General features: G+C 40.8%; 2 protein-coding genes and 1 long non-coding RNA gene across 6 annotated transcripts in view; 2 read left to right on the top strand and 1 right to left on the bottom strand.

The window, feature by feature from the left end:
• Nucleotides 1-3,553, bottom strand: part of LOC133161341 (uncharacterized) — a 20,105-nt gene extending 16,552 nt beyond the window's left edge. The window contains exon 1 of the long non-coding RNA XR_009716072.1: nucleotides 3,423-3,553. This is a non-coding gene — a long non-coding RNA (uncharacterized LOC133161341). The remainder of the gene's footprint in view (nucleotides 1-3,422) is intronic.
• On the top strand, nucleotides 2,898-6,223 carry LOC133161324 (single-stranded DNA cytosine deaminase-like). 4 transcript variants are annotated; one of them, XR_009716068.1, is made up of 6 exons: nucleotides 2,898-3,086; nucleotides 3,197-3,350; nucleotides 3,442-3,685; nucleotides 3,773-3,891; nucleotides 4,140-4,254; nucleotides 4,938-6,223. XR_009716068.1 is itself a non-coding variant. In XM_061289747.1 (5 exons), exons 1-5 carry the CDS (start codon nucleotides 3,073-3,075, stop codon nucleotides 4,158-4,160), a joined length of 552 nt encoding a protein of 183 aa, XP_061145731.1. In that variant the 5' UTR covers nucleotides 2,900-3,072; the 3' UTR covers nucleotides 4,161-4,813. The 4 variants fall into 4 exon arrangements, 2 of the variants coding, with proteins under 2 accessions (XP_061145731.1, XP_061145743.1); XR_009716067.1 differs by lacking the exon at nucleotides 4,938-6,223 and adding an exon at nucleotides 4,369-4,813 and having other exon boundaries at nucleotides 2,899-3,086; XM_061289747.1 differs by lacking the exon at nucleotides 4,938-6,223 and having other exon boundaries at nucleotides 2,900-3,086; nucleotides 4,140-4,813.
• Nucleotides 6,009-12,795, top strand: LOC133146330 (uncharacterized). Its single transcript, XM_061270375.1, has 9 exons — nucleotides 6,009-6,150; nucleotides 6,271-6,427; nucleotides 6,519-6,762; nucleotides 6,850-6,968; nucleotides 7,048-7,568; nucleotides 11,051-11,195; nucleotides 11,287-11,530; nucleotides 11,618-11,736; nucleotides 11,816-12,795. The coding sequence occupies exons 1-9, from the start codon at nucleotides 6,137-6,139 to the stop codon at nucleotides 12,338-12,340; spliced, it is 2,088 nt and encodes a 695-aa protein (XP_061126359.1). The 5' UTR covers nucleotides 6,009-6,136; the 3' UTR covers nucleotides 12,341-12,795.

The raw sequence follows: 12,795 nt of genomic DNA, 5'->3' as shown, positions 1-12,795 counted from the left end.
TAGCCTATATTTTCTATTTTAGCAAAAGTGGGCTAAATTTACTTCAAAGAAAAAAACAATAATAGCAATTTTCTATCATCCACTCAACTGAAATATTTTTAAAATATAATTGGATTGAAATACAATAAAATAAAGTGCAAAAATCTATTAATCAAAAACAACACTTTGTTTAAGGAGAAGTAACATGCAGTGAAAACAAATATTAAACTTTAACTTTTAAACTTGAACTGAGTAAAAACTCTAAATATGTGATTGCACTTTGTTCCATGTCCATATTCTTGTTTTTGTCCGCGTGTTTCGTTTCATAATGTCGTCTCAGATTATACTCTTTCAGTACCGCCACACTTTCTCCACACAGAAGACACACAGGTTTTCCAGCTACCTCCGTGAACATATACTCCGACTCCCACCTTGTTTGAAACCCCCGGTTCTCAGTGTCCACCTTCCGTTTTGCCATTTTTGATGGGTATCTGAAAGTTAATTTTACTGTGATGCTGACGACTGCTGTGCCAATAAATATTGAAATGAAGCAGCCTACTGCTCGGTGCGTCACCGTTGCATTGTGGGAAATGTAGTATTGGTGCGTGTAAAAGATCTGCGGGCTGCCGGCTTGCTGCGGTCTGCGGGCCGGTTCTAATAATAAATCAAGATCATCCCAGGGGCCGTAAAAAACCTTCCCGCGGGCCGGATGTGGCCCGCGGGCCTTGACTCTGACATATGTGATCTAAAGGGTGTGACTTTTTCCAGGGAACATAGATTAGAGTCTGGTTACTCCCTGTTCTGTGTAGCTTGTTTATCTCCTATATTACATTTGTTTCTAATCAGATCACAACACAGTTTATTTGGAATTAATACAGCTGGTGTTTTGTCTTTTCTTGTGATTTAGGATTTGGTGTAGTAATTCACTATGTATTTGACCGCCTCCTCACCGCACACACATTTTCGCTGCACGTATTATATCACTTAGTTACCTTAGGACAGGGGGCTGCATCGTAGTCATAGTTTTCTTCGGCGGGCCATAATGACTGTCAACCCAAATAAATGTACGAACGCCTCATAGGCAAAATAACAAACTGATGAATAAGTAGTTTTCAAACCAGAGACTAGTAATAAATGTTCAAATACTTTAAAAGCTGAATGGTAATAAAAATTGCTAGCAATGTCACTATTTTATAAAAGTGAAGAAAATTTGTAATTTTATTATTGACACATGAAGTCGATGCAACAGATGAAAGTAACATCCAGATGAGTGGCCAGTAAAGATTTTTAAAAAATATATGGAATCCACCAACATGGGCTTCTGAGGTTTTGCCTCAATGCCAGCAATGTGTAATTTGTTCACTGGCTACTTTCCTATTCACCTGTCGATAGATTTGTGGGGGTTGACCGTACAGTTGTGGTTTGGATCTCATGTGGTGATCTACCGAATAACAACAGCTACGTATTTAAAACACAAACACTCTCTAAATCAACCTTTGTGACCGGTTTTCCCTTTGAACTCCAATTAGGCCAATTCATATCTCTCATGAATATTCGTAAATGCTATCAAGAGTGGAGTGAGTTCAATCAATTGGCACACAAGAATGCTAATCACATTTTAGGATGGAGGTGTGACATTAACAAGCTGCTGCCCAGGGCTGTCCGCCACACACTGTCATTCATCACATGCTGCTCCCTGTAACCTCACAGTATTCACTCGTGCTCATATGCAAAGTTATTTCCGCACGTCTGCCTCTTATCTGTCCCTTCTTTTTTTTTTTTTTTTTTGCTGTCACCAGAGGGAGGACATGTTTCACTGCGCGACTTTCACAGAAGAGTGCAAAACCGAGGCAGGCCTGAATTTCACAGTCAGCCTTGGTGTTCTCTCGCTGCATGTGTAATGTGACATAGCACGTACCTTGCCATCTGCATGCCACTCTCACAAGTTCACACTAGAGATATTTACACTAGCCGAAATGATGGGAAATGATAATGTATGAAACTTCTTGAGCCTGAAAAGCTTTTCGTAACCAGGCTTGCTCACTTTTCATCCAATCACAAGTAAGTAAGTACTTACGTCATAATCTCTATCTTGTGTGTCTTGGATTCAGTTTCATTTCTATTGAAGACATACCGCTCCTTCAACTGTGGCTCCATTCACACCAGTTAGCTGAGTTTTAGTTTCTATTCCAGTTCACTCACTCCTTGTTGACTTTTTGCCATTGTGGCTTTTTTTTTTTTAAATCTTTGATTGAGTGTCACGTGTTAGGTACACCTTTTCTTTATTAAAAGCTGTACTCTAAGATTATGAGATCCAAGATTTGATGATAAAGAATTAAATAAATTTCAAGTTTAATTGTGTTTCACATTGCTATCCATTTTTACTGCTTCATACGGAGGCAGTGCTTCTGAACCATTTTATGTTATGCCCCAGAAAGAAGAACATCTACCCATCCATCCATTTTCTGTACCGCTTTGTCCCCACGGGAGTCACGGGAGAAAGGAGGACATTTAATGTAAATATAAATATAAAGGTTCTACGTGAGAACACCATGTTTATGTTTTTCTACAATAATTATTAGCAATAATTTTACACAGTATATCAATATGCAACAAGTTATTTCCATAAACCCTCGCAGTCAAAAGCATTTCAATTGTATCGTAAAGTGAAAGGTTAAACTTGAGTATCAAAGTTTTTAAAAGAGAAGGAACGTGTGTAACAGCATCAATGTGTTTCTACCTGGAGAGCTTTATTTTATTTAATAGCTAAGTCTGTTGCAACAGCTATAAAAAAAAAAAAAAGCTGTGACGATCCACGAATAACACACATTAAGTGTAATTGTCCTGCTTTACCCCCAGATGGGACCGTTTGTTGAAGAGAAAATACCAGCACACATACGCACATGAGCAAAGAGAAACCATAGTAAGTAAGAAGCAAAAGATGATTCATACACTCTTGCACTTGATTGGCTCAACTAGACGGGTAAAACAAGTCAGATAAGGTTTTAGACTATAAAGCAATGTCAATGGCAGAGCAAGGGTCAATGGGTGCCGGTCTTCTGAAGAATTGGAACGCTTACATTCTCCATTAGGATGGCAGAAGCAGGGTAAGTCCGCGTTGCTTGACAAATTTGGAAAAAGCTGCATTACATTAAAAAATAATTTTCCAATATTGTGGCCAGTGAATGAATATTGTCTCATTTTCCCTTTGGCACAGTGAGGTTTTGGAAAGAGATCTGTTTCTCTTACAATACAAAAATGTGTGCATGGCAACGGAACTGCAAAAGGCAACCTACCTGTGCTTTAAAGCAAATGGCGGTTGGACTAAATCTGGATGGTTTTGCAATCAACCGCGTATAAAACACGCAGAGGTGAGTATGGAAAAAGATGCTAAAAAGCCTCCTCGGAGGAAACTTTGCAAATCTTGACTAGAGTCTACTCACTGTTGTATGTATTATGTAGATTCGATTTCTGGAGAACCTGGAAACCTTGGATCGTAATCTCAAATACACGGTCACTTGTTACTTGTCCTGGTCTCCCTGTGCAGACTGCTCCGAGGCATTAGTCAACTTCCTGTCCAACAATCCAAACGTAAATCTTCGTATCTTTGTGTCGCGCCTCTACCGCATTGACGAGAGGAGAAATTGCGAGGGCCTGAAGCTGCTGAATGATGCCGGAGTGCATCTCAAAGTCATGAATAATGAACGTAATTTGGAATTTTACTTTTCTACAACCCAACTGACTACTTCTTTTGAAAATTCCATGCAATCCTTCTAATCTCTATTCTCCATAGACTTTGAATACTGCTGGAAAACCTTTGTTGATCATAAACAAAGCCCTTTCCCACTTTGGGACGACATTGTTGAAAACCACGCTTATTATGAAGAAGAGCTCACCGATATTCTCCAGCAGGTAACGGAGAGTATAATTTGAAATGAAAGTACAATTTGTCATGTAATTGCGTCCTTTTACATTAGAACAGCTTGTGCGCAAGGGACGAGGTATGTGTGCTTATCGTCGGGACCTCCATGATCGGCATGTGGATATTCCCAGATGCAGCACTTCCTACCACCCATGTGTACTAGTTAGGGACGTTGGTGACGTCATCCCTCATCTACTGGCTCAATGCCCGTCTGTCTCTCCTGTGGTTGTTCATGTAGGAACGTGGGACCATAAACTGATGCAGTCAGAGAAACTGAAAGATGACTACATCTCACTCATATCCACCGTCCAAGACTCAAAGAAGCGTGCCATCGTGCCACCTGCAAAAATAAAGTAATGGAGTTCTTATCAAAAGTTTTTTCGAAATAATTTTTGTAGCTTTCAAAACTTATCGTTTTCTTTTTTTAACGCAAAGGTACCGACAGCTTGTGTTTATTTCTCTTACAGCCCAATATTTTTACATCTTCACTTCTATCACTCAGTGATGTCCCCAATGTCTCTGCCTAAAGTGATAAGTAGAAGAAGAAAATGCTACTCCACTATATGGCAAAAGGCGACAATTATATCTATCAATGGCAGCACCATTCATACAATACATAAGCTTTGTGTTTAACCTAACAGGCCCAAATTTTACACAAATTAAGTATGTGAGTAAATTGTGATACATGTATCATCATTTCACTAAACAATACATCCATTTCTTTTTGTGGCATTTTTGTTTGGAAGTGTTCTGCTCTAGAGCAGTGCTTCGCAATTATTTTGTATGATGCCGCCCCCCAAAGGGAGAGGAAAATATTTCACGCCCCGCATGCTTGTATCCTTATTAACATGAAAGAGCAACTAAGAAATAAATAAAAAAGAAAGATCAATTTACAATAAAGAATTAACTTTATTAATACCGTTTTTTAGTCTGTAACAGAACAGATTCAAAGTGCAAGAAATGTGAGCAGGGAAACAAAAGTTGTTTTTGCTGTGACAATCCACAAGTAACACATATCGTCTCCCTTTACCCCTAGATCAGGGGTGGGCAAACTTTTTGACTCGCGGGCCGGACTGGGTTCTAAATTTGGACCGGAGGGCCGAACCAGGAGCAGATGGACGTAGTGTTTGTGTGAAGTAATATAAGCGACCTGTAAAGGTCATTGCATAAAAGATTTTGGCCTTTAGTAGGTAGTAAAGCATGGATATTCCAAACAAGTTTTTTGAAAACAAATGCATTTATTAACAGCATTAAAAAAAATTCACTAAAAAACTGCTATCGGTGATTCTCATAAAATACGACACTGTTATTATGAATAACAGTCTCCATCACTTCAGTGCCTGCAGGTCAGATTAATGAAAGATGTTTATCTTATGAGATCACATCAAACGGCAAACATTCTGACCAAATATATCATCTTGAAGAATCGGTGAAAGCATACATCCAAATAAAGTAATCAAAACTGCAACACGGTGAGGGGTATCTGAAAATCAGAGCAGAGTTTTAACTCACAAACATCTGGTAACAGAGGTGAGGATGTCGCGAACGTCGAGCCAAATTGGTCAGTCTTTTTTTAACATTCGGCACTCACTTCTTTTCTTCGGGCCACTAATTTTAATGGAAGGATTCCAGGGGAAGGTTTGTGGGTGACTTTAGCGTAAAACGGTATCTGAAAGCTCAGCGCGCGAATTGCAAGAATGCCGTCGTCACAGCCCACGCTCTAAATTTGGGGCTGATACAAATAGAGCGCGAGTGCGCCATATCCGTACTGCTGAGTACGTACACGCACTTGTGAGTGTGCACCGAGCTTTCCGACACGGCTTCCGGTAGTAAATTCGCAGGCGAGCGCTTCCCCATCTACTGGGGAAACGCAGTCATTGCAGGCAATATGACCAAAAAAACGTTATAATAATACAATTTATTCAGGGTTGGCGGGCCGGATTAAACGGTCCCGTGGGCCGGATGTGGCCCGCGGGCCGTAGTTTGCCCACCCCTGCCCTAGATAGTATCGTTTGTTGAAGAGAAAATACCGGCACACATATGCACATGGTTAAAGAGAAACGAAAGTAAGAACAAGCCGAAGATGATTCATACACTCTTGCACTTGATTGGCTCAACTGGACAAATCAAACAAGTCGGATAAGGTTTCAGATTATAAAAGAACATTCTTGACAGACCAAGGGTCAATGGGTCCCGGTCTTCTGAAGAATTGGAAAGCTTATATTCTTCACTAGGATGGCAGAACCAGGGTAAGTCCGGACGTGTGTGCGTTGCTTGCCAAATTTGATAAAGGCTGCATTACATTAAAAAACAATTTCCCAATATTGTGGCCAGTGAATTAATATTGTCTCATTTTCCCTTTGGCACAGTGAGGTTTTGGAAAGGGATCTGTTTCTCTTACAATACCAAAATGCGCTCAGGGGACCGCGCCGGGCAGCCTACCTGTGTTTTAAAGCATCAAGTGTCGAGTGTATTGATTCTCCTAAATCTGGATATTTTTGCAGTGACCGTGGTGAGCACGCAGAGGTGAGTTTGGAGAAAGATGCTAAAAAGCCTCCTCGGAGGAAACTTTTCAAATCTTGAATAGAGTCTACTCACCGTTTTATGTCTTATGAAGATGCGATTTCTGGAGAACCTGAAAACCTTGGATTGTGGACTCAGCTACACGGTCACTTGTTACTTGTCCTGGTCACCCTGTGCATACTGCTCCAAGGCATTAGTCAAATTTCTGTCCAACAATCCAAACGTAAATCTTTGTATCTTTGTGTCGCGCCTCTACCGCATTGACGAGAGGAGAAATCGGGAGGGCCTGAAGCTGCTGAAGGATGCCGGAGTGCATCTCAAAGTCATGAATAATGAACGTAATTTGGAATTTTACTTTTCTACAACTCAACTGACTACTTCTTTTGAAAATTCCATGCAATCCTTCTAATCTCTATTCTCCATAGACTTTGAATACTGCTGGAAAACCTTTGTTGATCATAAACAAAGCCCCTTCCCTCCTTGGGACGACATTGTTGAAAACCACGCTTATTATGAAGAAGAGCTCACCGATATTCTCCAGCAGGTAACGGAGAGTATAATTTAAAATGAAAGTACAATTTGTCTTATCAGCCATATCATGTAATTTCATCTTTTTACATTAGAACAGCCTTTGCGCAAAGGATGGGGTTTGTGTGCTTATCGTTGGGACCTCCATGGTCCGGCATGTAGATATTCCCAGATGCAGCACTTCCTGTCACCCATGTGCTCTCGTTAAAGAAGTCGATGACGTCATGCTTCATCTATTGGATCAATGCCCGTCTGTCGCTGCTGTGGTTGTTCATGTAGGAACGTGGGACCACAAACTGCTGCAGTCAGAGAAACTGAAAGATGACTACATCTCACTCATATCCACCATCCAAGCCTCAAAGAAGCGTGCCATTGTTTCAGGTCCCTTTGTCCCCCCTTACTTTGGTGACGTAAACTTTAGCCGTGTCAGACAACTCCACATCTGGCTTAAAAGATACTGTATGAGCAAAAGCATCCCCTATGTGGACAACTTCACCACTTTTCTCAATAGACCATACCTTTTCAAAGCAGACTTCTTCCTCCCAAATCACATTGGATCCCACCTATTATCAATGAATATTGAACTCACTCTACTCTCCTGCGATGCATTCTCAAACTGACGCTCAGTAAACTCAGAATTCCTGCATCACTATAGTACCCCCTGCTGTCCACCTGCAACCAGTTCAGCCAATTGAGTTAGACCACAAAAACAGCAATACCAAAGGTTTTTGTAGCTTTCAAAACTCATCGTTTTCTTTCTTTAATTCTAAGGTACCAACAGCTTGTGTTTATTTCTCTTACAGCCCAATATTTATACATCTTCACTTTCTGTAAAGCAGTGATGTCCCCAATGTCTATCTTTGCCAAGAGCGATAAGTAGAAGAAGAAAATGCTCCTCCACTAAATGGCAAAAGGTGACAGTTATAGCCACATGCTGCCATTCATACAATATATAAGCTTTGTGCTTAATTTAACAGTCCCAAATTTTACACAAATTAAATCTGTGAGTAAATTGTGATTCATTCATCATCATTTTTGTGGCATTTTTGTTTGCACGTGTTCTGCTTTAGTGGAATGACACATTTGATGGATTTTTCTTATTCTGGTTTGGATTAAGCAGCATTCTCACTACACTTGGATTTATGGGATTGAAAGCTTTTGGGCATTTGTTAACTTTTGTTAACATACTGCTCTGCTACGGGCTCATTTGACTTGATTTGTAGAAAAATTGCACATCTCCCTGATTTCACACTTTTCAGCTGAACATGCGTTAATCGTTACGATTCTAAAATGTTGGTAGTTTATGCTATTGCTCCCAACAACATCCAAACATTCCTTGAGGTGACAGGAGGGAAAGCAGAGGTATGAAAGGATAGAAGAGTTGAAAATAATGCCCTAAATCCCATAAAGACACCAGGGCCGGTTCTGGGAATGCACATAAGAGGGGGCAGTCAGAAATGTGAAGGGGGCATGTTCTCTTTTTTTTTTTTACACATTTTTAACACTGTTAGTGTTTTCTTCACCGCAGTTGTTAGCTGTGTGTCCAGATCTCAACCTGGAGAAGTGGATTGCACTCTGTCAGGCCTCTACACTAAGACCTGTCCAGCTTGGGTGTCTCACCTGAAGATTAAAGCTTCTGCTGGTATTGCTCTTAGGGTCACTGAGGCCCGCAAACCCCCTGACCACATAAGGTGGCAATCTCTTAAGGAGGGAAACATATAATATGAATGTTATATTAACTATTATTTGAGTTGTCGTTAATCATTAGTTATATCACGGGTCATTACGACGAGTTTGGTGGAGTTTTTACTGCTTCTTCCAACTCCTACCGCGCTGACTGTAACTTGACACTCTCTGGCTGCGTCTTGCCTCATTTGCATACTCACAGTGATTGGATGTTTACGGAGGGGCACGGAGTCCTGACAGCAGGCTGTGTGAGGACACATACTGCACCGACATGAGAGAAGAGAGGGGGCTGATTAAAGTGTGTGTCTATCAGCGGATTTTTCACTTCTGAAAGTTTGATTCGAGAGGGCAGGACATCTGTTTGAGGGGGGGTTGCCCCCTCTTGCCCCTGCGTAGAGCTGGCACTGATCACAAGTAAGTAAGTACTTACGTCATAATCTCTATCGTGTGTGTCTTGGATTCAGTTTCATTTCTATCGAAGGCATACCACTCCTTCAGCTGTGGCTCCATTCACACCAGTTAGCTGAGTTTTAGTTTCTATTCCAGTTCACCCACTCCTTGTTGACCTTTTGCCATTGTGGCTTTTTTTTTTTTAAATCTTTGATTGTGTGTCACGTGTTAGGTACTAGGGGTGTAACGATTCATCGATACACATCGATTAATCGATATAATGCTCTACGATTTGTTGGCATCGATGCTAAACGTAAATATTGATCTATATTGCCCGTTTTTGACCTCGGACATTGGACGCGACTTTATTTTGAAATCCAGTTCATTGTTGCTTGCTTCCTCTTTCCGGGAGCAGTGCGCGGCGTGTTGTGTTGTGACCAGAGCAGGCACGTGAAAGGGGAGCCGATAACTACGCGGCTCCTGGGCTGGTGCTATGGCTAGTGTCCAAGAAGACGAGGAAATTCGCTCCCCTTTGGGCTTCAAGTCATTCGTTTGGAAGCACTTTGTAATTTCCTAAATAAAGACTTTACAGTATCTTGTTGATTTTGCGTATGAATTGTTAGAAATCAGGATATTGTTCTATATCGATCGTAGAGCACTATATCGTGATGTATCGTGAATGGATCACAGCAGACTTTAAGATATCGGCAAGTATCGTATCGTGTTTCTTTGTATCGATATGATATCGTATCGTGACAAAACCCGCGATTTACACCTGTTGGAATAATTTAAATAAAGCCTCTTCATTTACATGTTATGACTTTCCTGTTATTTAAATTCTTCCTCTTTAGTGACAGATGTCTTTTGTTCCCTGTCAGCCATATGTCTCCTTACTGTCCTTTTGTTATGTGTGTGTGTTTTTATTCCTGTAATAGGTCTTCGCCAACAATGAGCAGAGCATATTTGCATAGGTGAAGTGTTCTGATTTGGTTCATAGATTGTTGTTGGTCAGAACTGTTTTTCTTTGTCAAGCGTTATATACAGTTTGAAGTAGTTGCGTACAAGTTATCCCATATTTACTCAATGTTTGTTTAAGTGTTTAGGACAAGTTATTCATTGTTATTGTGTGTTAATTTACTAAGTAGAAAAAGTCTAGCAAAGGTCTAGTTGCATTGTTCCACAGGAAAGCGGCAATTCAAGTTATCTGATCTCACTCGCGGACGAGTCGGCCAACAACGGGAGAAGAACAGCTGGACAAACTCTGCGGGGGTCAAGGGCCGACAATGAAGTGCTAATTTACACCACACTACATTCTTTTGCTAATCAGCGTTGCTACAGACACAATCTCCCCCTCCCTTTAGTGTAGCAACGCCTCTGTAACCAGGGCGACCAAAACATTAAATAGAGGAGCACGTGGAATGAGAATTCAGAATTCATGGAGATTGTAACTGAGTTTCCTCTCTCTATCGTTCTCCTCGCGAGTAAACCTGTTCTGGTTCTTTTCTCCTCTTCCTTCCAGCGTGTGGTTCAATGTCTGATGGTATTTAGACCTGACAACACCCCTATTAGGTACACCATTTCTTTATTCAAATCTGTACTCTAAGATTACGAGATCCAAGATTTGATGAAAAAATTTTAAATAAATTTCAAGTTTAATTGTGTTTCACATTGCTATCCATTTTTACTGCTTCATACTGAGGCAGTGCTTCTGAACCATTTTATGTTATGCCCCCCAGAAAGAAGAACATCCATCCATCCATCCATCCATCCATTGTCTCAACTGAACACGTCAAACAAGTCGGATAAGGTTTCAGAATATAAAAGAACGTTCTTGACAGAGCAAGGGTGCCGGTCTTCTGAAGAATTGGAAAGCTTATATTCTTCACTGGGATGGCAGAACTAGGGTAAGTCCGGATGTGTGCGCGTTGCTCGCCAAATTTGAAATAGGCTGTATTACATTAAAAATAATTTCCCAATATTGTAGCCAGTGAATTAATATGGTCTCATTTCCCTTTGCCGTAGTAATATTTTGGAAGGGGATCTGTTTCTCGACCAATACCAAAATGCGTGCGATGCATGGATAAGGGCAACCTACCTGTGCTTTGAAGCAGATGTCGATTTGACTAACTCTAGATGGTTTCGCAATCATCAGGGTATACACGCAGAGGTGAGTATGGAAAAAGATGCTAAAAAGCCTCCTCGGAGGAAACTTTTCAAATCTTGAATAGAGTCTACTTACTGTTTTATGTCTTATGTAGATGCAATTTCTGGAGAACCTGAGAACCTTGGATTGTGGACTCAGCTACAAGGTCACTTGTTACTTGTCCTGGTCTCCCTGTGCAGACTGCTCCGAGGCATTAGTCAACTTCCTGTCCAACAATCCAAACGTAAATCTTCGTATGTTTGTGTCGCGCCTCTACCGCATTGACGAGAGGAGAAATCGCGAGGGCCTGAAGCTGCTGAAAGATGCCGGAGTGCATCTCGAAGTCATGAATAATGAACGTAATTTGGAATTTTACTTTTCTATAACCCAACTGACTACTTCTTTTGAAAATACCATGCAATCCTTCTAATCTCTATTCTCCATAGATTTTGAATACTGCTGGAAAACCTTTGTTGATCATAAACAAAGCCCCTTCCCTCCTTGGGACGACATTGTTGAAAACCACGCTCATTATCAAGAAGAGCTCACCGATATTCTCCAGCAGGTAACGGCGAGTACAATTTAAAATGAAAGTACAATTTGTCTTATCAGCATTGTGATGTAATTTCATCTTTTTACATTAGAACAGCCTTTTTGCAAGGGACGGGGTACGTGTGCTTATCGTCGGGACCTCCATGGTCCGGGATGTGGATATTCCCAGATGCAGCACTTCCTGTCACCCATATGCTCTCGTTAGAGAAGTCGATGATGTCATGCTTCATCTACTGGGTCAATGCCAGTCTGTCGCTGCTGTGGTTGTTCATGTAGGAACGTGGGACCACAAACTGATGCAGTCAGAGAAACTGAAAGACGACTACATCTCACTCATATCCACCATCCAAGCCTCAAAGAAGCGTGCCATTGTTTCAGGTCCCTTTGTCCCCCCTTACTTTGATGAAGTAAACTTTAGCCGTGTCAGACAACTCCACGTCTGGCTTAAAAGATACTGTATAAGCAAAAGCATCCCCTATGTGGACAACTTCACCACTTTTCTCAATAGACCATACCTTTTCAAAGCAGACTTCTCCCTCCCAAATCACATTGGATCCCACCTATTATCAATGAATATTGAACTCACTCTGCTCTCCTGCGATGCATTCTCAAACTGACGCTCAGCAAGCTCAGAATTCCTGGATCACTATAGTACCCACTGCTGTCCACCTGCAACCAGTTCAGCCAATTGAGTTAGACCACAAAAATAAAGCAATACCAAAAGTTTTTTCGAAATAATTTTTGTAGCTTTCAAAACTTTTTATCGTTCTCCTTTTTTAAAGCTAAGGTACCACCAGCTTGTGTTTATTTCTCTTACAGCCCAATATTTATACATCTTCACTTTCTGTAAAGCAGTGATGTCCCCAATGTCTATCTTTGCCAAGAGCGATAAGTAGAAGAAGAAAATGCTCCTCCACTATATGGCAAAAGGTGACAGTTATAGCCACATGCTGCCATTCATACAATATATAAGCTTTGTTTTTAATTTAACAGTCCCAAATTTTACACAAATTAAATCTGTGAGTAAATTGTGATTCATTTATCATCATTTCAGTAAACAATATACCCATTC

Source organism: Syngnathus typhle, linkage group LG1 (genome assembly GCF_033458585.1).
Source record: "Syngnathus typhle isolate RoL2023-S1 ecotype Sweden linkage group LG1, RoL_Styp_1.0, whole genome shotgun sequence".
NCBI lineage: Eukaryota > Metazoa > Chordata > Actinopteri > Syngnathiformes > Syngnathidae > Syngnathus > Syngnathus typhle.
Note: the sequence above shows the minus strand (reverse complement) of the source record. Positions and strands in the feature narration are given on the sequence as shown.

Bases quoted from the DNA above. Each gene is read 5' to 3' on its own strand.
- LOC133146330 (XM_061270375.1), top strand. The intron at 11,196-11,286 runs GTGAGTATGGAA...TGTCTTATGTAG, and splicing joins ATCAGGGTATACACGCAGAG to ATGCAATTTCTGGAGAACCT. The intron at 11,737-11,815 runs GTAACGGCGAGT...TTTTTACATTAG, and splicing joins TCACCGATATTCTCCAGCAG to AACAGCCTTTTTGCAAGGGA.
- LOC133161324 (XM_061289747.1), top strand. The intron at 3,351-3,441 runs GTGAGTATGGAA...TGTATTATGTAG, and splicing joins CGCGTATAAAACACGCAGAG to ATTCGATTTCTGGAGAACCT. The intron at 3,686-3,772 runs GTAATTTGGAAT...TATTCTCCATAG, and splicing joins CAAAGTCATGAATAATGAAC to ACTTTGAATACTGCTGGAAA.